This window comes from Pipistrellus hanaki, assembly GCF_964339955.1.
Source record: "Pipistrellus hanaki genome assembly, chromosome: 2".
Taxonomy (NCBI): Eukaryota; Metazoa; Chordata; class Mammalia; order Chiroptera; family Vespertilionidae; genus Pipistrellus; species Pipistrellus hanaki.
The window spans coordinates 95237754-95260378 of NC_140504.1; the positions used below are offsets into that span (position 1 = coordinate 95237754).

Genomic DNA, 22625 nt, shown 5'->3' on the forward strand with positions numbered 1-22625 from the left:
TCAGCACCTATAGCAGGTCAAGTGGAGGGACCCCACCCATGCATGAATTCATACACTGGTTCTCTAGTATTAAATAAGAGAAATAAGGTAACATATACAAAAGCTCTGTGCAAACTAATCCTATATAATAAAAGGCTAATATGCAAATAGACGAAACAGTGGAACAATTGAACAACCAGTCGCTATGACATGCACTGACCATTAGGGGGCACGTTCAGAACATGGTAGGTATCGTCTGGGGCAGTATGGTGAAGCAGGGCACCGGTTGCTGTCATCAGGGCAAGCCTCTGGTGGTTACTGAAAATTCTTTGCTAATCTGTACCTTCTTACTTTGTAAAAGAAATGTATAATATATTTGTAATAAAAAATTACAAATATATTATACATTTCCTTACCTTTAATAGGAACAATAATAGTAAGAACAGTTCCTGATGCAGTGCTTAATAACTGATAGCTATTGATATAAATGTAAACTCTGCGGGGGCGGGGGGACGTTCGTATTTTAAACACCTTTTTGTCTCCCATATATCCTAAAACTTGCCCCCAGCCTGCTGCATATTTGATATTTGCGATCAGAAGAATCCGCTAACCCCCGCGCCGCTGCACGCACCACCCCCATGGGCTCCCTGGGGCCGGGAACCAACCCAGCCCAGAACCCAAAGCTCGGCCGCTGAGGCGTCGGACCTCCTTCGCTGTAGGACGCGGACCGGAAGTGGCGAAGGCGGGGTCTGTGCTGAGGGGAAGGTGGCGGCCCAGCGAAGATGCTGCTGGACCTGTCCGAGGAGCACAAGGAGCACCTGGCTTTTCTGCCGCGAGTGAACAGCTCGGGTCCGGGCGCGGCAGCAGCGGGTGGCGCTGGGTGGTCCGGGAGGGAAGCCGCGGGAGCGCCCGCTGCTCACGGCCTCCTGGCTTTCGTTGCAGTGGTCGCCGAGTTTGGGCGGATTGCGGTGGAGTTCCTGAGGCGAGGCGCGAACCCCAAGATCTACGAGGGCGCCGCCAGTAAGAGGAAAGGGGCGCGGCCCTGCATGCTGTGCTAGCCATTGTCTGTAACCCTGAGAAAGGGGTCATTGCGACTCCGAGGGTCCAGGGCCCTTGTGGTAGAGTGAAACCGAGAGGGCCTTTCAGTCCGGGCGCAGGTCCTGCCGGCTTCCTAAGAAGCTGTGAGGTTTTTAGAGCTTCTATTAGTCGGCTTCCTCGAGTGTATAATAGACATACTACCGACTGCGAGAAATACTATAAGGCTTACGCTCTCCGAAGTGTGTGGACTAGCCCGATGAGCCGTATCGCAAATGTTTGGTTGTTATTACTTGTTCACACATCTTCTTTTAGTGAAGCATTGTTTTTTCCCGCTGCACGAGGGGCGGGTTCTCAGATTAAGTCGGTCCCCGTTGCGTTCCCCGTTCCCCTTCCGCAGGCCTGAGCGGGGGTCTGCATTGGTGGGAAAGGTTACAGCTCGCACTACTGAAGGCATTGGGCTGGGAGTGGAGGTGGTGTGCAGGCTATTACCAACTCATTATTTTTATTTTATTTATTTATTTTTATTTTTTTAAATAAATCTTTATTGTTCATATTATTACAAATGTTCCTCTCCCCCCTCCCCCAATTGCTCTCCTGCACCAGGTTCCCACCCCTTTTCCCAACCCCATTGTCCTCATTCATAGGTGCACAGTTTATGTTCAATCCAACTCATTATTTTTAATTGCAGTATTTGAAAAAAAAAAAAAAAAGGAATAATGGGCAATATTTAGTTCACTCAGAATAGTTCTGATCTCCTTTCTGTTATCCAGATAAAGCTGAAGCAACAATTTGTTCATTTGAATAAAAGGATAAAAACCACACAATAATTTATTTGCTCATTTTTCCGTTTTTCTCAGGAAAACTCAATGTGAGTAGTGACACTGTCCAGCATGGTGTGGAAGGATTAATATACCTGCTCACTGAAAGCTCAAAGCTCATGGTAAGGGCTTCTATGGACTGTCTTGCATTTCCCAAACTTTAAGGTCATGCATATTCTACATCATAGTGCTGGCAAGTACCTGCTTATTTCAGTAATGTTATTCATGGCTTATTTTTTATTTGATGAAGCCAGGCCTAAACAATGTGACTAACAGTCTGCTGTCATGAATACCTCCACCTATAATAATAAAAGTATAATATGCTAATTAAACTGGACCTTCCAGGCGAAGCCAGGGCTGAAAGGGAAGTCCGGGTCCCAGGTGCTTGCCTGCTGCCAGTGGGAAGCTGGCAACCGGGGAAAGGAAGACCTACTCTTGCATGAATTTCATGCATCGGGCCTCTAGTGTTAGTATAAATTAGAATTGCCATTAATTCTGCATGTTATTGAAGAGAAGGGAGAATATGATTTACTTTTTTGCATATTAGCAGCATCTGGCATGATGAAGAACAGGAGAGAAAACAGGGCATTTTAATAATTCTATATACTTTCATAAAGTACTTTTATGTCTCCGAAACTCAGATTTTAAAATAGTGACAAAGGTTGCCTTTAACTAAGGAGTGTTGTTTCTTTTCCAGACAGAATTTGGGAATTTACTAAAAGAATTCGGGGATTTCATATTCTTTTGTTTATATCAACTGTTTTAGCATTTTCTAGATAAAGATCAATTTTGATGTTCTATTAAATTCAATCACTTTAGATTTCTGAACTGGATTTCCAAGACTCTGTTTTTGTTTTGGGATTCTCGGAAGAATTGAACAAATTGTTGCTTCAGCTTTATCTGGATAACAGAAAGGAGATCAGAACTATTCTGAGTGAACTGGCACCAGACCTCCCCAGTTACCACAGCCTTGAATGGCGACTAGATGTACAGGTATGGCTTATTATTATTAATCTGAATTAGATACAAGATTAATTTTAGGTTTATGTCTTTAAGCCTTTTCTTTACCACCTTAACCAAACTCTGGTTTGAAACTTGAGAGGTTTTATTTGTTTGTCTTTTAGGTAACATTTTCTAAAATATATCTTTATTATTGAAAATATTACAGGTGTACTCTTGTTCCTCCCCATCCCCTTTGACCCTCTCCCCCAGTCCCAACCCCCTCCCCAGGCTTTATATGCATATACGTATGCATAACCCATGGACACAGACAATTGTTTGGTGAAGGCCTGAAACTTTAGTTTTTTAATGTTCATTTTTCAGGCCATTTCACAAATAGTTCATTTTCTTATATTTTTAATGTGTCAAATCAGTTTAATTGCAAAGTTTGTAAGAAATGGGTTATTTTGGAAAATGAGATGATTATGCATATTTTCTTTAGTGATGCTTAGATTTTTTAAAACTTTTTTGTTTAAATAAATACACATATAGAAAAGTGCACAGGTCAGTGAATGTACAGTTCAGTGAGTTATCTTATGGTGAAAACATCCATGAAACCAACACTTACCCATAACCAGCATCCCAGAAGTGCTTTCCCCACCTCCTGCTAACTGCTTCCCCTTTTCTCTTTTCCTGATTTCTAGTATATAGATTACTTTTGCTGCTCTTTAACTTTTTATATATGGAATGACTCAGCAGTGTTCTTTTGTGTCTGGCTCTGGCTTTTGTACATATTATATTTGTGAGATTCAGTTGTTTTTAAAGCCATAAAGATAACCAAAAGGGAGTTTTCAGACTATTGCTCGTAACCCTTAAGCAGTGACAGATTAAGACAATGTTTGTTGATTGTCATCCATTTGCTTTGCTAAATGCTTTGGTAAACAAAAGTGTAAGATGCTTTCTCAGCTGGAAAAGATATTGTCATTTAGGAATATTAGATGTTCTTCAAAAAACTAATAATTAAAGATAGTTATTGAAATATTAGAGGCCTGGTGCTCAGATTCATACACCATTGGGGTCCCTCAGCCTGGCCTGCGCTGCGAGGATTGGGCCAAAACTAGCTCTCCAACATCACCCAAGGGGTCCTAAATTGCTAGGGACCTCACTGGTGCACGATTGGGACTGGAGAGGGGCTGCAAGAGGGCTCCAGGGTGTGTCCAGCCAGTCTTGCCCAGTCCCTATTGGGGTGATTGGGGCAGGCCAGCCAGGGAGGGACCAGGGGAGGGCTCCAGGGCATGTCTGGCTCATCTCTCCCAGTCCCGATTGGCCAGACCCCAGCAGCAAGCTAACAAACCTCTGGTGGTCAGTGCGCATCATAGTGACTGGTCAAACAGGAGGGGCTCATATTAGGCTTTTATTATATAGTACTATGGGCTCAGTGCATGAATTTGTACACCTTAAAAGGAACTATGGGCCACAAGGCTGTGGTGGGCTTAGGAGCGGGTCTTGGCCCATCCTCCACACCCCAGCCTGGCCCCTCCCATCATAGCCCCCAGTCCCCTGTCTGATGGCAGCCCCATTCCCACCACCACCACTCATACCTGCTAACAGCACGGGATGATTGGAGCCAGCACCAGCAGTGGGTGTGAGTGGCGGCTGCTGCTCCGATCGCCCCTCAGGAGCAGGGGGAGGTGGAGAAGCCCTCAGGGGTGATCAGGGCCGGCAGCAGGCACTGGTAGCAGGTGCAAGTACCTGGCAGACCTCAGCATGTGGGAGCAAAGAATTTTCAGTAACCACCAGAGGCTTGCCCCAATGACAGTGACCAGCGCCCCACCTTGGTCTGATGCCCCCACTCACCTGCTCCACCATCCCGCCACAGCCGATGCCCGCCATATTCCATGCTCTGCCTCCTGCTGCCAACACCTGCATTCATCTGCATGCATCCCCTGGTGGTCTGCGCACATTATAGCAACCAGTTGTTCAGTTGTCCGCCATTCTGTCTATTTGCATATTAGGGCTTCATATATATAGATAGGTGGTTTTGGAGGAGGGAAAATAATAGAATTGTGTAAATCAAGATACACTTGAGTATTTCTAAAAAAGCTATAGTTCAGGTAGTTCTTAAGGTATACAGGAATGATCCAGAAAAGTTTCAACAAAGGGGGGTGAAATCTCAGAAGGATAAATGAATAGAAAAAAAACAGGATAAATATTCTTGACAGAGAAAACAGTGTAAGCTGTAAAGGCCCACATGCATATGGGAATGAGCATGTTGAATATGTCACCGGTCGCCAACCTTTCAGACCTCTGTTGACCACCTGTTGGTGACTGCTGGAATATGTGGTTTAGAAAAAAATAGAAAAAAAAACAGGATAAATATTCTTGACAGAGAAAACAGGAAAAAAATAGAAAAAATAGAAAAAAAAATAGAAAAAAAACAGGATAAATATTCTTGACAGATAAAAACAGGAAAAAAATAGAAAAAAAATAGAAAAAAAAACAGGATAAATATTCTTGACAGATAAAAACAGGAAAAAAATAGAAAAAAAAACAGGATAAATATTCTTGACAGAGAAAACAGTGTAAGCTGTAAAGGCCCACATGCATATGGGAATGAGCATGTTGAATATGTCACCGGTCGCCAACCTTTCAGACCTCCGTGGACCACCTGTTGGTGACTGCTGGAATATGTGGTTTTTAGCACACTAGCCTAGCCAAACTGAACTGCATATTAGAATGACCTGGGAGCTTTAAAAAATTCTGTGCTCCATTCCACACTCCGCTCCCCTAGAGATTCTGACTTATTGTTAAGGGATTTGGCCAGGGCATCCATATATTTTTTTTTTTTTAATGTCTTTATTGACTTTAGAGAGAGATGAAGGGAAAGGGAAAGAAAGAGAAAGAAACATCAACATGAGAGAGAAATGTCAATTGGTAGCTCCTGCACACACTCTGACTAAGGACGTAACCTGAAACCTGGGCATGTGCCCTAATGGGGAATCAGAATCAAACTGGTGACCTTTCAGTACATGGGATGATGCTTAACCAACTGAACCATAATGGCCAGGGTTTAGGATTTTTTTTGAAAAGCTCTCCATTTAGGCAGGTAATTCTAATATGCAAAAAAGTTTGTAAACCACTGTTATAGTGGATTCATACTGACTTGAATAGGTGGTTCAAATAGATTATAGAAATTCTGCTAGAGGAGTTTAGCAATTATAATTTAGTTTGATGAACACTTGAATAGATATTAACACAGGATATGGCATAAACCAGATTATAAAGTCCATGAGGGCAGGTACTGTGTCTTGTTAACAACTGTGTCCCCAGCACAGTGCCTGGCACATAACAGGAATTCCCTGCTAAAAATAAAAACAGTTGGGAGGGTGGCTAGTGGTGGTAAGCACCTTCTTAAAGAAATGATTTATCAAATATTTCTTATATACCTATCATGGGCTGTGGATACAGCAAAGGACAAGGTACAGGTTAAGCAGCAAGACCTGCAGAGCTCTTGTGGAGGAGATCATTGGTGAAGCTTTTATATTTAGGTCCTTTCATAATTACCAGGTGGAGGAGAAGTAGGGGAGGTCATGAGGTTCACCGGTAATTTGTCTTATACATTTTTACCTCTCTTATGTGGGAATATCTTCTGAATCTTGGGATCCAGTAGCCCTTAGAATTTTTTTTTGCTTTATTGATTTTGTTTTTCATTATAAAAACATTTTAGAAATTAGAAGAACAAGCAATTGAATTTTCTAAAATTAAACTCAAGAGAGCTCACTTATCCACTGAAATTAGTTTTAATAGCTGGGTTACTGTACGAATTAATACAATTTAAAGTTAAGGGGGTACTGAATGAATATTGCCTCATTGTGAAATGAATTTAAGTGCTAAAAAAAAACTACTCAGAGAACTAATTAATTCTGGGGGTAAAATGTATTTAAGTGCTAAAAAAGCTACTCAGAAAACTAATTGATTCTGTGTACACATTGGTTGATATTATTACAAGGGATTTTAACTGGAGTGGATTTTTTTGTTATGGGAGGAAGACTTATCAAATGAAAACTAGCGAAAAGGCTAGGGAACTAGTAACAATAGAGAACCTTTCATTTTTGAGTAACTGATTTGTCTTATAGAGATTGGTAGTGAACCACCTAATTATTGTGCAGTTGCTTATGGGAAATAAATTAATCAGTTGAATTTAAAAAAAAACCCACACTTCCTATGCTTCATAAATTACAAACATAATTAATACCTTTATTAATACCATCAGTAAATTGGATGCATCTGGCATTGGTGGAGGAGGATGCTATCTTAGCACTACAGTATTTAAAGTTACTGTTGTTATTTTTACAGGGAGAAAGCAGAATTTCATCCCCATTAAAAATAAGTTTATATCAAGAATTTTGTTGGATAGATACTGTTCTTTATCCTGTGGTAGTACTACTGAGTGTCATTTAGTTTCTTTCTGAGAAAGAATTAGGTGTAGTTTTATCTTACTAGGTTTCGTTAGGTATCCTATATAATAAAACAGGTGGCATCATGCCCTTATGCAATGTTGTCACAAGATGGCCGGCACAAGATGACCAGCAGGGGAGAGCAGTTGGGGGTGATCGGGCCTGCAGGGGAGGACCGTTGAGGGCAAAAAGGCTGGCAGAGGAGGGCAGTTGGGGCAACCGGGCTTGAAGGGGAGGAAAGTTGGGGGCAACTGGGTCTGCAGGGGAGGGCAGTTGGTCATGGTCTGGCAGTAGAGGGCAATTGAGGGTCCTTAGGCCGGCAGTGGAGGGCAGTTGAGGGCCATCAGGCCAGCAGGGGAGGGCAATTAGAATCCATCTGGCCAGTAGGGGAGGGCAATTGGGATCCATTGGGCCGGCTGGGGAAGGCAGTGGGAGCCATCAAGTCTGCAGGGGATGGCAGTTGACCATCAGGCCAGCAGTGGAGGGCAGTTGAGGGTCATCAGGCTGGCAGTGGAAGGCAGTTTGGGGCCATCAGGCCAGCAGGGGAGGGCAATTTGGATCCATCGGGCCAGTAAGGGAGGGCAGTTGGGAACAATCAGGCCAGCAGGGGAGAGCCATTAGGGGCAATCGGGCTGGCAGGGGAGAGCATTTGGGGGTGATTGAGCCACCAAGGGAGCAGTTAGACATCAATAAGGCTGGCAGGGAGCAGTTAGAAGCTAACAGTTCCAACTGCTGGTTTAGACTCAAACCCTAAACTGGTGGCTGGACATCCCCCCAAGGAGTCCCAGATTGGAGAGGGTGCAGGCCAGGCTGAGGAACTTCCACCCCTGTGCATGAATTTTGTGCACCGGCTGTCTAGTATTATGTAACCCTTATCTAGAAAATTTAAAAATTATATAGATAATGGTATCTTATAAGTACATATAGCTATCCTGTTTCCCTAACCAGTTTGACTCAGTGGATAGAGCATCGGCCTGAGGACCGGGGTTCCGGGTTTGATTCTCGTCAAGGACACATGCCCAGTTTGTGGGCTCAGTCCCTGATAGGGGGCTTGCAGAAGGCAGCCAATCAATGATTCTTTCTCATCATTGATGTTTCTGTCTCTCTCTCCCTCACCCTTTGTCTCTGAAATCAATAAAAATGTATTTTTTAAAAAGTAGATATCATGTTATCTAAAAGTGAGAGGATAGATTGAGTGACCTTAAGTCTTTCAACAAAAAATTCCTGGCTTGCCAAAGCCGGTTTGGCTCAGTGATAGAGCGTCGGTCTGCGGACTGAAAGGTCCCACGTTCGATTTTGGTCAAGGGCATGTACATTGGTTGCAGGCACATCCCCGGTAGGGGGTGTGCAAGAGGCAGCTGGTCGATGTTTCTCTCTCATCGACGATTCTAGATCTCTATCTCTCTTCCTCTCTGTAAAAAATCAATAAAATATATTTAAAAAAAAAATTCCTGGCTTAATTACACCTAGGTACATTTGGTCCCCATCTGACAGTGCAGATATAGAGGAAAAAGAAATATAAATAATGCATAGCTGAATGAATAAGTATTTCCAGTAATCATATTTATTCTTCTCAACTAAAGAAATAATCTTTAAGAGATAATTTGCCTTATAAGTACCTGTTTTATAGGTGGAGACTAACCAAAGGAATTAATTTATTGTTTCCAAATTATTTTGAGACATTAAATTTCAGCTTTGGATCAGTATTCTTGGGTGTTTTTTGAGGTACAAATGATCCAGAATTAATTGGAAGAAGTTATTTGTCAGAATATTCTGTTGTAAAGAAGAAACCAAGATGGCGACCTAGGTAAGCACCTAAGCTGCCCCCTCACACAACAATCTAAAAACAACAACTAAAAGACAGAACGGACATCATCCAAAACCACAGGAAAGCTGGCTGAGTGGGAAATCTATAATTAGAAGTAGAGAGGCTCACAGATCAGATCGGGAGCTGCAAAGTGCTGAGGTAGGGAGACGCAGAGAGGAAGGGCGGCCGAGTGCCTGGCTGGCGGGAGGGGAAAGGAAGCACCAGATTTCACTGAACCCCAACCCCTGCCAAAACCCCATGGACCCAGGCTCATACAGGTGGAGTCTTGACTGTAGAGAAACTCATCCAGAGACTCACAGACTGGGAGACTTGGGGGAGCCGGGAGCAGCAGCGGGCAGGGTCTAGAGGTGTGCATGTGAGTGAGTGTGCACAGAGAGGTCTGACTGCGGGGATTGCTGTGGCTTCTCCATAGCAAAAGGAGTTGGAAGCTCCTGACTGCACTGAATCTTAGGTCCAACTGCATTGGGATTAAAAATATTATACAGAGACCCAACCCAGTTCCGGGCAAGCCCCTGGGGCACCCAAGCTCTTACAAGGGGAATCTGGACTGTCAGGGAGAAACTCAGGGGATCCATGTAAGGCAGAGATCTGAGGTGTGTGCACAAGGGCAGGACTGACGGGAAGCCAAGACTGTCAGCTCAGCCTTGAGACTCTGCCCCATACAAGCTGAGCACAGAGGTATTTGCAATTTTGCAGTCTGATCCTATAAGACTGTCTCTAATACAAAAGGTACCCTGGCATAGACACAGCTGGTACTCACATCCAATTGGCCAGGATGTCAATTCCTCCCAGTGATACCAACAACAATCAGGACTTAACTACAACAAGGCTGTACACGCAGTCCACAAAGGGGAACACCAAGAGTGTCTACCTCAGGTAATTGGGGAGGCTGACCCACTGGCCAATATAGGAAACCAAGCACACAAAGCCATCCTACCAACTCAGGGAAGCAGCAAAAATGAAAAGACAAGGAAACAGATTTCAAACAAAAGAAATGGAGGAGAACAAACTACTAGATATAGAGTTCAAAATCACGGTTATAAGGTTTTTCAAGAATTTCCTAGAAAAGGCCGATAACTTTAATGAGACCCTTGAAGATATGAAAAAAGACCAACTAGAAATGAAACATACACTGACTGAAATAAAAAATATTATACAGAGACCCAACAGCAGACTAGAGGAACACAAGAATCAAGTCAAAGATTTGGAATACAAAGAGGCAAAGGACAGTCTTATGGAGAAGCAAGAAGAGAATCCAGAAAGTTGAAGATAGTGTAAGGAGCCTCAGGGACAACTTCAAGTGTACCAACATCATAATTATTGGGGTGCCAGAAGAAGAGAGAGTGCAAGATACTGAAAACCTATTTGAAGAAATAATGTCAGAAAACTTCCCCCACCTGGTGAAAGAAATAGACTTGCAAGTCCAGGAAGCACAAAGAACCCCAAACAAAAGGAATCCAAAGAGGACCACACCAAGACACATCATAATTTAAATGCCAAGGGCAAAAGACAAAGAGAGAATCTTACAAGAAGCAATAAAAAGACAGTTAGTTGCCTATAAGAGAGCACCCATAAGATTATCGGCTGTTTTCTCAACAGAAACTATGCAAGCCAGATGGGAGTGGCAAGAAATATTCGAAGTGATGAACAGCAAGAACTACAACCAAGATTACTCTACCCAGCAAAGTTATCATTCAGAATTGAAGGTCGGATAAAGAGTTTCACAGATAAGAAAAAGCTAAAGGAGTTCATCACCACTAAACCCGTATTATATGAAATGCTGAAAGGTATTCTTTAAGAAGAGGAAGAAGAAAAAAGTAAAGATAAAAAATATGATCAACAAATATATACATATATATCAACAAGTTAACCTAAAAAATCAAGTGAATTAAAAATCTGAGGAACAGAATAAACTGGTGAATATAATAGAATCAGGGGCAAAGAAAGGGAGTGGATTGATAATTATCAGAGGGAAAGTGGTGTGGAAGGTGCAGGAAGAGACTGGATTAAACCCGTACAACTGTGGATGAGGACAATAGGGGGGGGAGGTAAGGGCAGAGGGTGGAGTGGGAACCGGGTGGAAGGGAGCTATGGGCCGGGGGGGGGAGGGGGGGGACAATTGTAACAATCTGAGCAATAAAGATTTATTAAATTAAAAAATAATAATAATAAAATTTGGCTTATATATATAAAAAATAATATTCTTTTGTGGTATTAACCTGAAATCTTAGGTTTAGATTTGTCACTCACTTGGAAATCTCTTCAGTTTGGCTTCTTGTCCTTTTGACATTACTCCAGTAGTTTTAGATAACAATCTTGCTTTCTTGTGTAACAAGATGTTTCAGGTTCATCTTGTATTATACAATTTCTGTCCCAGACTTCAATCGAATCAGCTATTCAAGGAGGTCCCAGTTTACTTTAATGGAAAATCATCTGTAGAGAACACATTCTGGTATTGAGTTAAATGCCATAATTTCCAAGTTGGTCATTGTTTCTAGTAGTTTTTTTATCCTTTAATAATATATCACTAGTACTTTTTTTATTTTATTTTTTTAAAAATATATTTTATTGATTTTTTTTTACAGAGAGGAAGAGAAAGGGATAGTTAGAAACATCGATGAGAGAGAATCATCGATCAGCTGCCTCTTGCACACCCCCTACTGGGGATGTGCCCACAACCAAGGTACATGCCCTTGACCGGAATCGAACCCGGGACCTTTCAGTCCGCAGTCCGACGCTCTATCCATTGAGCCAAACCGGTTTCTGCTAGTACTTTTATTTTTAATCCTCACCTGAGGATATGTTTTTATTGATTTTAGAGAGAGGAAGGGAGAAAGAGGGAAGCATTGTTGTAAGAGAGAGAAACATCGATTGGTTTGCCTCCCATACACACCCTGACCAGGATTGACCCCAAAACCTAGTTATGTGCCCTGATCAGGAATCAAACCCACAACCTTTTGATGTATGGGATAATGTGCTAACCTACCAAGCCACCTGACCAGGACAATAGTGCTTATTTTTTTAAACTTTGGAATAGATCATACAAACGAAAGATTATTGATATTCAGTTTTAAGAAGAATAATAAAACAAGTACCTACCCAATTGCCAAGCTAAAGAACTAGAACAAAACCAGTACTTTTGAATCTCCTTCCTGGAGGCAATGACCATCCTGAATTTTCTGTTAATTTTTGTTTATATTTTTTTACTCACTTGCAGTGGATTAGAGTTTCCATTCCCTTCACCTGCAGCGCTCCATATGGAAAGCTTTTTAATCATGCTAGTGAATCATGCATGATTCACTATGGTTTTATTGGCCATTTTCTTGATTCTAATAAAGTTGAGCATACTTTCCTGTTTATCTGTTTGTATTATTCTTTTGTTAAGTGCTTATTTTCAGTCTTCTGTATGTTCTTCTTTTGGTTTTATGTTTGTTCCTTATAAATCAGAGCAGTTATTCATGCATTCTGGATACTAATATTTTTTTTTTGCTTTTATGTGTTACAAAATACACTGTTTGTGGCTTGTTTTTCCACCATCTTATGTATCCTTTGAAGAAAATGTAATAATTTTAAAATAGTTAAATTTGTCACTTTTTCTTTATGGTTTGTGCTTTTTATATCATGTTTAAGAAATTTTCCCACACTGTAATGTTGCATGTATGTTCTGATTTCTTTTTTTTCCCCCAAAAAAAGTTTTAAAGTTTACTTTTTATTTTGAGGTCTATGCTTTATCTGAAGTTTTATTTTTGTACATGATATAAGTAATTTATAAATGTAATATATTCAGCTTGATTATTAAATAGATATTATGCTCTTATTCCATTTAAAATTAAGCTTGCAAGCAGAAGCCTCAGGCAACAGATAAAACCATTGGTGACTATAAAGCTACACCTTAATCAGAATGGAGATCGCAACACCAAAGTTCTGCAGACAGATCCAGCTACGCTGTTGCACTTGGTTCAGCAACTGGAACAAGCATTGGAGGAGATGAAAACAAATCATTGTAGGAGAGTTGTGCGCAGTATCAAGTAGTCCCGGTTTTAAGGTTTATTTCCTTTTTAATTGCTTGTGAATTAATGATATGCAGCAGTTACTTTTAAAAACTAATTTTTAGTTAATTGATAGTCATAACTACATATAGATTCTATGAAAGTTTTTTTTTCCTATGACAAGATATGAAGTCATGTTCAAAAGCTAACATAAAATTTCTTTCCTGGTGCTAAATGTGGTCAGCATCTTGATAAATTAGGATGTGTTTTATATTTTAAACGTGTAAATAGGATTGAATCTATATTGTTCATATTATCTGTATATATGAATGATTGTACTTTTCTTAGTACTTCTTTTGACTACTTAACTCTATTATTTTCCTCCTTATTGACCAAAATTTGAAAATAAAATTATCAGTATTACTATTACTATTCATAATGTTTCTAGACAGTTCAGTGTTTTTGAACTTTAAAAGCAACTCATGCCGAAACCGGTTTGGCTCAGTGGATAGAGCATCAGCCTGCAGACTGAAGGGTCCCAGGTTCGATTCGGTCAAGGGCATGTACATTGGTTGTGGGCATATCCCCAGTAAGGGTTGTGCAGAGGCAGCTGCTCGATGTTTCTCTCATCATCAATGTTTCTAGCTCTCTGTCCCTTTCCCTTCCTCTCTGTAAAAAAATCAAGTATTTTTTTTAAAAAAATTAAAAAAGAAATAAAAGCAACTCATGGATGTTAATAGCCACAGAATAATTGGAAATAAATTTTAAAAATACTCTATAGCTTAGGCAGTTCATGCTTTTTTTTTTTTTTTTTGCATGTTGCTTAAGTTTGAGTTATCATGGCTAATTAGTTTAAGTATGTAGTAATCAAATCTGTGCAATCATATATTACATTTTATCAAAGACTACTTTTTCCTGAGTACCCAAAATATTAGAGACATGCTGTCATTTACATTTATAAACAATGTGTGCAGGAGTAGTATTCTTAATTATCTAGCTAAAATTTACAGTCACTTTTTATATTCTTGTTTAAATAAAGTATAAAGAAGGCAAAGGAAGACCATGTTTCCTACATTCCAGGCTTTCTTCCTTACAAACTTGATTTTTATTTTGTTTTGTGTTTTAGTAGGTACCATAAGCTGTGTGGCCTGCAAAATTCAGATGCTGGTGTGTCAGGTCAACTTGATAGAGACTTAAGGAAAAAAGAAGACTTACAGAGAAAAATCACATGGAAGTGGGATTCAGTCTTAAGTATTTGTCCAGGGCTTTATTCTGAGAGTGTCATCCCCAAGGAACAACGCAGGAAGGCCTAAGAACCATGAGATTTAAGCTGCACTCTAGGCTCTGCCAACACTTTGCCTCCTGAGAATGAAAGATTTTTAGATCAGAGTGACATCATATTTCTTTCTTTCATGAGAGAGCCTATTAGGAAACAGACCATTGAAAGAAAAGCACAGTAGAAATTGCCACCCATCAGCTCTTGCAGGCATGTGGGTTAGCCCTTTCCTAGAAGTATATTTCTGCAGTTATGAAATAACTAGATCAGATACTAGCAAACCATAATCAAATAATTTTTAATTATAATGATAACATGAGTAATGAAGATTTCATATTTACCTCACAAACTAAAACTACATGAAATAGCATATGTCATCAGGTTATAGAGCAATATGTCTGCCAAGTTTAGATGATATAAATAGCTCTGCGATTAAAAAGAAAAAGCTCTGTGAGGCGGCTTCTTTGTCCATATTTGGTGGAAGATAAGCAGGACTGACCACAGCCAAGACTGAAATAATAGCTCTGTGTCCCTTCAGGGCAGCCTTTCTTCCACCTCATATCCACTGTTCCTAACGCCAATCTAAACAAGAAAGCATGTGTTACTCTTCCATTTGTATCAAACTTTCCTGGCCTCCTCTCTATTTTCCATTATTCTTTCTGATGTTCTGTCTTCTTTACCTTGGGGGCCAGAGTGAGTTGGGAGCAGTCTCCTAACATCTTTTTGAACCAGGGGCTCACATTTTAGTATAGCCCATCTATAAGCCTCTTCCTTTTCTTGTTTAAACACTCCATACCCTATGGGCAACTCTGCCTTGTTGGTTTTATGCCATTTGATTTTGGGCTTTTTTTTTTTTTTTTTTTTTTTTTTTTTTTTTTTTTTGGTAGCTTATATATGAACGTATTTTCTACAAATGCATTCACTGTTCTCTCTGTGATCAAACTTTCTCACTCTGAGTAATGTATCTTTCCATCTATAACTCTCTAAATTCTTATTAAAACACTAGGGGCACGAATTCATGCATCTTGAAAGGAATTGTGGACCTCGAGGCTGTGGTAGGGAACGGGCGGGTTTCAGCACATCCTCTGTGTTCCTGTTCGGCCCCTTCTGCCATGGTCTCCAGCCCCTCTGCTGGCAGCCCCACTCCTGCCGCTGCTGCTCCCATGCACTGTTGGCACCGGTCCTGCTTGTACCCACTTATCGTACAGAGTGATTGGGGCCGGTGCCAGTAGCAGGTGTGAGCAGAGGCTGCTGCCTCAATCTCCCCTCAGGAGCAGGGGAAGGTGTAGAAGCCCTCAGGGGCAATCAGGGTTGGCAGCCACCACTTGCACCTGCTGACAGCGCCAAGCGATTGGTAATGGCACTGGGCACTGGCAGTGGATGTGAGTGGTGACTCCAGTGCTGGCAGCAGGTGCAAGCACAGGGCGAGTTCACAGCTCGGAGCAAAAAATTTTCAGTAACCACCAGAGGCTCAACCCGATGACAGCAATGGGCACCCTGCCTTGGTCTGGCCTCTACTTACCTACTCCACCATCCCACTGCAGCTGACACCTGCCATGTTCCATATGTGCCCCCTGATGGTCAGCACACGTTATAGTGACAGGTTATTCCGTTGTTCTGCTGTTCGGTCTATTTGCATATTAGGGTTTTATATAGAAATTTTGGATTATTGTGCTGACTTTTCAGGATTGGCTGATGCTTGTTTAGACTTCAGTGTCATATCCTTCATTAAACCCAAGACAAAGCTGTGAGAAGGAAATAAATATGTGTCACATAGTCTGTATATACTTTACCCTCTGGAAGTCTCCTTTGTGTTTCACAAGATTTCAATTAGCTTGCTATTGATATGTCCACACTTATACAAATCTAAAGCAGCAGATTGGAAAGGTGATGGGGAAGTGGTAAGGAGAAAATATATCTTCTCTGAAATCTGAAAAATAACTTGATGGTAAGGAAAGTTTGAAAAATCATTAAGTGTGTGTGTGTGTCAAGGATGCATATATGGGGCCCTTAAAATTCATAGCAATATGTGAGCTTTGAGGCTATAATGCCAAAAAAAAAAAAGTTAACAGGTCAGCCTTTGGAGCTGGACAAAAGGATTTGAATTTAGGCTCTGTGGCTTATGGTCCTTGATAAATTCCCTGAGTCATGTTTTCTTCATTTCTAAAATAGGAATAACAATACCTACTTTATTGGCTGAAGTGAGACCATATTTTAGAATGTTTATCATAATACCAGGCTTTAGAAAATACTTGTGTAGACTGAGATCTCATTTTTTCATGGCCTTGAATTATATCTTACTATATTCACTGAGACATAATTCAAGAAATAGAAAATGTTACCTAATAATTTCTAGATAGTAGGATTATGGCCATTTGTTTTTCTCCTTCTAGAACGAGTTTGTAACTTATAATATTAAAAAAAACTACTTTGAGCCCTAGCTAGTTTGGCTCAGTTGGCCTGCGGACTGAAGGTTCCTAGGTTTGATTTTGGTCAACAGCACATATCTCGATCCCTGGTGCCCATAGTGTGTAGGAGACAACTGATGTGCCTCTCTCAAATCAATGTTTCTCTCTCTCTGTCTTTCCACCTCTCTTTTACTTTCTCTAAAAATCAATGGAAAAATATTCTTGGGTAAGGATTAACAAAAAACAACTTTAAAATTTGAAGTAAGGAGAAAAAAAAGATCAAGGAATTTAAGTACATTTTAAAATAATATTTCATCCAAATTCTAATTCTTGGAATGATATACACATAGTTCTCCAGAAAATTCAACTATTCAAAAGTAGTCATTCCCAAAGAACTCAGGTGGACAGGCTGAGGGTTTTACACAGAAACTTGGTCAGGAGTTCCTTTTTTCTACCTTTTTTCTCTCCCTACTAGTGAAAAAGGCAGGAGAAGCTCAAGATATTATCAATATCTAAGCCAACTCTTTTTTCAGATAATATTACATCTAACTGAAGAATTATCTGTGCTGTTTTTAATCTCAAAAGGCAACACATTTGTAGTTTTTATAGCCCTTATGGTTAGAAAGTTCTGCCAACTGCTATATTAAAGTATTCCTGCTATAGTTTATGTAACTCACATCTGTGCTTATTTTTAAGTACATATATATATATATATATATATATATATATATATATATATATATATATTGATTAAGTCCCTCCTTAGTTTACCTTCCACAGTTTCCATAATCCTAGGTTATTCTCTCTTTTCCTTTATGTCACAAACAGTAGAAAATATTTTGATGAAAAGGATATCATAAAACACTTAGCCCTAATTTAAATATATTCACTTTTAAACCATTGTGACTGTTCAAACTTGAAAACTTATTTTTAAAAACAAGTAAGCCTAACTCCATCATTAATGTGGTTAGTTCAGTGAGCTTTATGATGTTTTAATTATAAAAGCAGAATTATCCCTTTATTTCCCATATTTGCAAAACAGTATACTATGGAGTTGAAAAAAAAATAACATACTTTATTTCAATAAAGTACATATATGATCCCTGAATAGTAATGGCTCTTTGTTTTATGGTTATATAACTCCACTGCTCTGCCCAGGAACTCAAATGATTAATTATGCTTGATAGCCATGAGTCCATAGTAGGGAAGTATATTTTTCCTTAGTGGGGGAAGTTCTATTTCCTTAATGGGCTTAATCTGAAAAAGAGCTTGAGGAATAAAAAAATCTGCATTAATGTATTCTGAATGTGGCTTATGCTCAGGTTGTTGCTATTTTAAACACAAGCAACTTTACATGAGTTCTTAAAATAATTATATTGTAAACTAGAGGCCCAGTGCATAAAATTCGTGCACTGGGCCTCTAGTGCACTGGGCCTTGCAGCTACCAGCCAGGACCTTCCTCGTTCCATGCTGCCTCCTGGTGGTCAGCGCACATCATAGCAAGCAGCCAAACTCCCAATTAGTCGAACTCCCAAGGGGACACTTTGCATTTTTAGCTTTTATATATAGAGAGATTGTCTATTATCATTAGGGATAGTACTAATTATGTGGCCATCAGAGTTGAAGGCCATGCTCTTTTACTGTGCTTGAGCCCAATTTGATGCTTTTAATTAACTTATTTTTTTAAATATATTTTTATTGATTTCAGAGAGAGAAAGAGAGATAGAAACATCAATGATGAAAGAAAATCATTGATCGGCTGCCTCCTGCATGCCCCACACTGGAGATCGGATCAAAACCTTCATGTGCCCTGCCCTGTCCAGGAATCAAACCTCGACCTGCTAGTTCATCAGTCAAAGCTCAACTGCTGAGCCACATTGCTGGCCAGGCTAAATTGATGTATTTTATTTTTAGGTTTTGTTATTTTATTTTTTAAAATAACTCTTTATTGTTGAAAGTATTACATATGTCCCCCTTTGCCCCCATTGACCTCCTCCAGCCAGCCCCTCCACTCACCCTATTGTCTGTGGCCATGGGTTATAAATTGATGCTTTTTAGAAATATATACATTTTGTTGATTTTTTTACAGAGGAAGGGAGAGGGAAAGAAAGTTAGAAACAACGATGAGAGAGAAACATCAATCAGCTGCTTCCTGCACACCCCCTACTGGGAATGTGCCCACAACCAAGGTACATGCCCTTGACCGGAATCGAACCCGGGACTCCTGAATCCGCAGGCTGACACTCTATCCACTGAGCCAAACTGGCCAGGGCTAAATTGATGCTTTTTAATTGCAAAGATTTTAATTTTAATTTTCTTTTGCAATTGTATCTTTTCTTACAAAACAGTCTGCCAACAACCAGCTAAATAGAGGCAACAGAGAAAAAAGATTTTTGCCCTTTCTCACAAACCACGAAGTCTTTTACCTCTTTTATTCTTATTTTTTTTATTCTTTACTCCCTTATATTGAACTATAATTCACCAGTTTGTGTATGGCATTTTGTTGATCAGAAAAACAAAGCAAATATAAAGCCTTTCTTAGCTCTTTTAGGTAATGGTAGTACTGACTCAGTTTTGTTAAATATTTATTAAGTGTTTAGAGTGATCCATGTTGTGTGTCGAACAAAGGGTAAAGTCCTAATCTCAATTTAGAATGCTCCCATGCTTTTCATCCTATTCATCCTTGAAAATAGTTTAATCCATAAACTCATTGGGCTGCAGAAAAGAGTCTCCTAAGGGAGCTATTTTGAAAGAGGGATGTTCTGTGCTGCTGTCTACTGGAACCTCTTTTCCTTGAAACTCCACCTTCTTTTAGAAGGCAAAAACATGATTAATTAGATAGAGCTGTAGAAATGTGCAGAGGAAAGGGGAGACCAATACATAATATTGAGGAATACCTGGACATGGTTACAATGCCAGAAATTATCCTTCCTCCATTCCCATTGAAGTGGGGTTCCCTGAGGTAATCAGAGGTGTGATGGGAAAAGCAAATTGAGTTCTTTTTTTACCTGCATGCCAATGTTGCGATTGTCATAAATCCAATGAGAAGTGGATGCCTGTGGTTTTGAAGGAATGTGCTTAGTTCACAGAATGAAAAGGCTTCTCAGTTAACTCAAAGACTAAAAACACACAGATTAAAATTCAGAGAATGAGGAAAAGAAAATCCAGGGAAGTCTTTGAGTTTCATTGGGGCAAATATAGATGGTTAGGATATGATTTTCTGGCATGGTCTGCAAACCATGCTTTTATTCCAAATAAATAAAAAGTTCTTAAAAAGCTCTACTCAGTTTAAGTGCTGCAACATCATAAAATTGCTTGGTTTGCAGCTGAGACTGTTGCACAGTTCACAGACTAAGAACTAAGAACTAAGAATGGCTGCAGACAATTTTTTTTTTTTAGTACTTAAAGGTCAAAAATGATTTGTCTCATGATATAAGCAATGTAATTAAAACCTTTTTTAAATGTTTATTGGGAATTTTTTAAAATTTATCTTTATTGCTGAAACCGGTTTGGCTCAGTGGATAGAGAGTCGGTCTGCGGACTGAAAAGTCCCAGGTTTTATTACAGATGTCTCCCTTATTGACCCCCAAGTTTTTTGGGTTTTTTTTTTTTTGCTTTTCTTTGTTTTCTTCCTCTCTTTGTCTTTGCCTTGACATGAATATAAAATTCCATGCCTTTCTTAGGCCCTTACGGCAATTTATTTTCATGCCAAACCTCTCATTAAGCCTCTTCCTTTCCTTAAAAATTTTATTTTTGAGAAATGATTCACATAAATTTTATCTTTTCAAAGTGTACAATTCAGTTGTTTTTATTTAATTATTTATTTATTAAAATATATTTTATTGATTTTTAAAAATATATATTTTATTGATTTTTTACAGAGAAGAAGAAAGAGGGAGAGTTAGAAACATCGACGAAAGAAACATCAATCAGCTGCCTCTTGCACACCCCCCCCACTGGGGATGTGCCCGCAACCAAGGTACATGTCCTTGACTGGAATCGAACCTGGGACCTTTCGGTCCACAGATGATGCTCTATCCACTGAGCCAAACCGGTTTCGGCTATTTTATTGATTTTTTACAGAGAGGAAGGGAGAGAGATAGAGAGCTAGAAACGTCGATGAGAGAGAAACATCGACCAACTGCCCCCTGCACACCTCCTACTAGGGATGTGCCCGCAACCAAGGTACATGCCCCTGACCGGAATCGAACCCAGGACCTTTCGGTCCGCAGACCGACACTCCACCACTGAGCCAAACCGGTTTCGACTCAGTTGGTTTTAGTATGTTCACAAAATTGTACAATAATCACCACTATCTCATTACAGAACATTTTCATCACTTCAAAAAGAAACCAAATATATTAACAGTCAATCCCCACTTCCCCTCTCACTAGTCCAAGCATGTCAGAGTTGTGGCCCGTGGGCCCTGTGCAGCCCACAACAAATATTTTTGTGGCCCAACCAATATGATAGTATGTAAGAAACGTTTTAATAAAAATTTTGTAACTTAATTTTTACAATATCCTGTTATACATAACTAGTGGATCGGTGCATGAAATTAGTGCACATTAAAAGGGAATTAATTAGAGGAAATATTTTAATATTGTTATTTGCCCTTTCTCTATAATAGAAGTGTCAGAGTTGAAAGAAAATTAGTAAAATGTATTTGAAACTTTCCCTCCTGTCAGAGTCTTGGACATGCTGAGGGACCTAGAGTCAAGTCCCTGTCCACTACCCGCACATGGTTCGAAAACACAGGAGACCCAGACCTGGCTGGCCCCATCCCCGTCAAGCCCCACCATGCAGGGGTGAGGTCTCCCTACAACACCAGGTGGAGAAGGTGGACACGCATGGTCCCCCATCAAGCCCTGCCTGGCAAGGGGTGTGACCTGAGGTCCCTCACCCCAGCCAGGCGCCATGCAGTCTCGGGTCCCTGCTTTTCGGTTGTGACATTACGGTGTCTCAGCTAATTTGCATATTCCTCTATTATACAGATAGACTAGCGGCCCATTGCATGAAGATTCGTGCAATAGGCCTTCCTTCCCCTGGCTGCTGGCACCGGATTTCCTCCGGCACCTGGGACCCACGCCTTCACTCTGGCCACTGCCTTCCGTCTTCACTTCAGCCAGAGTCTTCTGGATATTTCATATAAGTAGAATTATACCATATGTGGCTTTTTGTGTCAGGCTTCTTTCAATTAGCATCATGTTTTTAAGGTTCATGTTGGAGCATGTGTCAGTACTTCTTACCTTTTTATGGCTGAGTACTAGTAATATTCCATTGTGTGGACACTCCTTTGCTTTTTACAGTTTTCCTGCTCTTGCAATGAAAATAATCTTATATTTTATTTTACAATGTTTATAAAAGAACCTCTGGCAGGTTTAATAATATATTTTCTATAATTATTTTCCCAGATAACAAGTTAGAAAAGTGTGAGGGTGATTTCCTCGCTCCAGCTGGAGCCGTCAATCTTCTTTGTTCCAGCCGGAGCACCGCTCCTGAGGCTCTTTCCACCCTCTGCCCTCCTCCTCATAGCAGGCATCCTGCCTCGCCTGGCCAGTCTGCACCTATATATGCAAATTAACCCACCATCTATGTTGGGTTAATTTGCATGCTCACCCTCATTGGCTGTGGGTGTCGTGGAGGTATGGTCAATTTGCATATTTGTGTTTTATTAGTGTAGGCTAGAGGTCTGGTGTACAAAATTTGTGCATGGAGGGGTATGTCCCTCAGCCTAGCCTGCATCCTCTCCAATCTGGAACCCCTTGAGGGATGTCTGACTGCCCATTTAGGCCAGATCCCAGTGGGATTGAACCTAAATGGGCAGTAGGATATTCCTCTCACAATCCAGGACTGCTGGCTCCCAACAGCTTGCCTGCCTGCCTGCTTGATT

At 40.3% G+C, this 22625-nt stretch overlaps 1 protein-coding gene across 4 annotated transcripts; it reads left to right on the plus strand.

The window, feature by feature from the left end:
- Nucleotides 1-693: 693 nt before the first annotated feature.
- COMMD2 (COMM domain containing 2) lies at nucleotides 694-17215 on the plus strand. 4 transcript variants are annotated; one of them, XM_084876005.1, is made up of 6 exons: nucleotides 694-828; nucleotides 922-999; nucleotides 1875-1957; nucleotides 2655-2828; nucleotides 12894-13104; nucleotides 16718-17215. In XM_084876005.1, exons 1-5 carry the CDS (start codon nucleotides 762-764, stop codon nucleotides 13089-13091), a joined length of 600 nt encoding a protein of 199 aa, XP_084732131.1. In that variant the 5' UTR covers nucleotides 694-761; the 3' UTR covers nucleotides 13092-13104; nucleotides 16718-17215. The 4 variants fall into 4 exon arrangements, with proteins under 4 accessions (XP_084732131.1, XP_084732129.1, XP_084732130.1 ...); XM_084876003.1 differs by lacking the exon at nucleotides 16718-17215 and adding an exon at nucleotides 14175-16111; XM_084876004.1 differs by lacking the exon at nucleotides 16718-17215 and adding an exon at nucleotides 14178-16111.
- The last annotated feature ends 5410 nt before the right edge of the window (nucleotides 17216-22625 follow it).

Bases quoted from the DNA above. Each gene is read 5' to 3' on its own strand.
- COMMD2 (XM_084876005.1), top strand. From the start codon at position 762: ATGCTGCTGGACCTGTCCGAGGAGCACAAGGAGCACCTGGCTTTTCTG. The intron at 829-921 runs GTCCGGGCGCGG...CTTTCGTTGCAG, and splicing joins GCCGCGAGTGAACAGCTCGG to TGGTCGCCGAGTTTGGGCGG. The intron at 2,829-12,893 runs GTATGGCTTATT...TTTAAAATTAAG, and splicing joins AATGGCGACTAGATGTACAG to CTTGCAAGCAGAAGCCTCAG.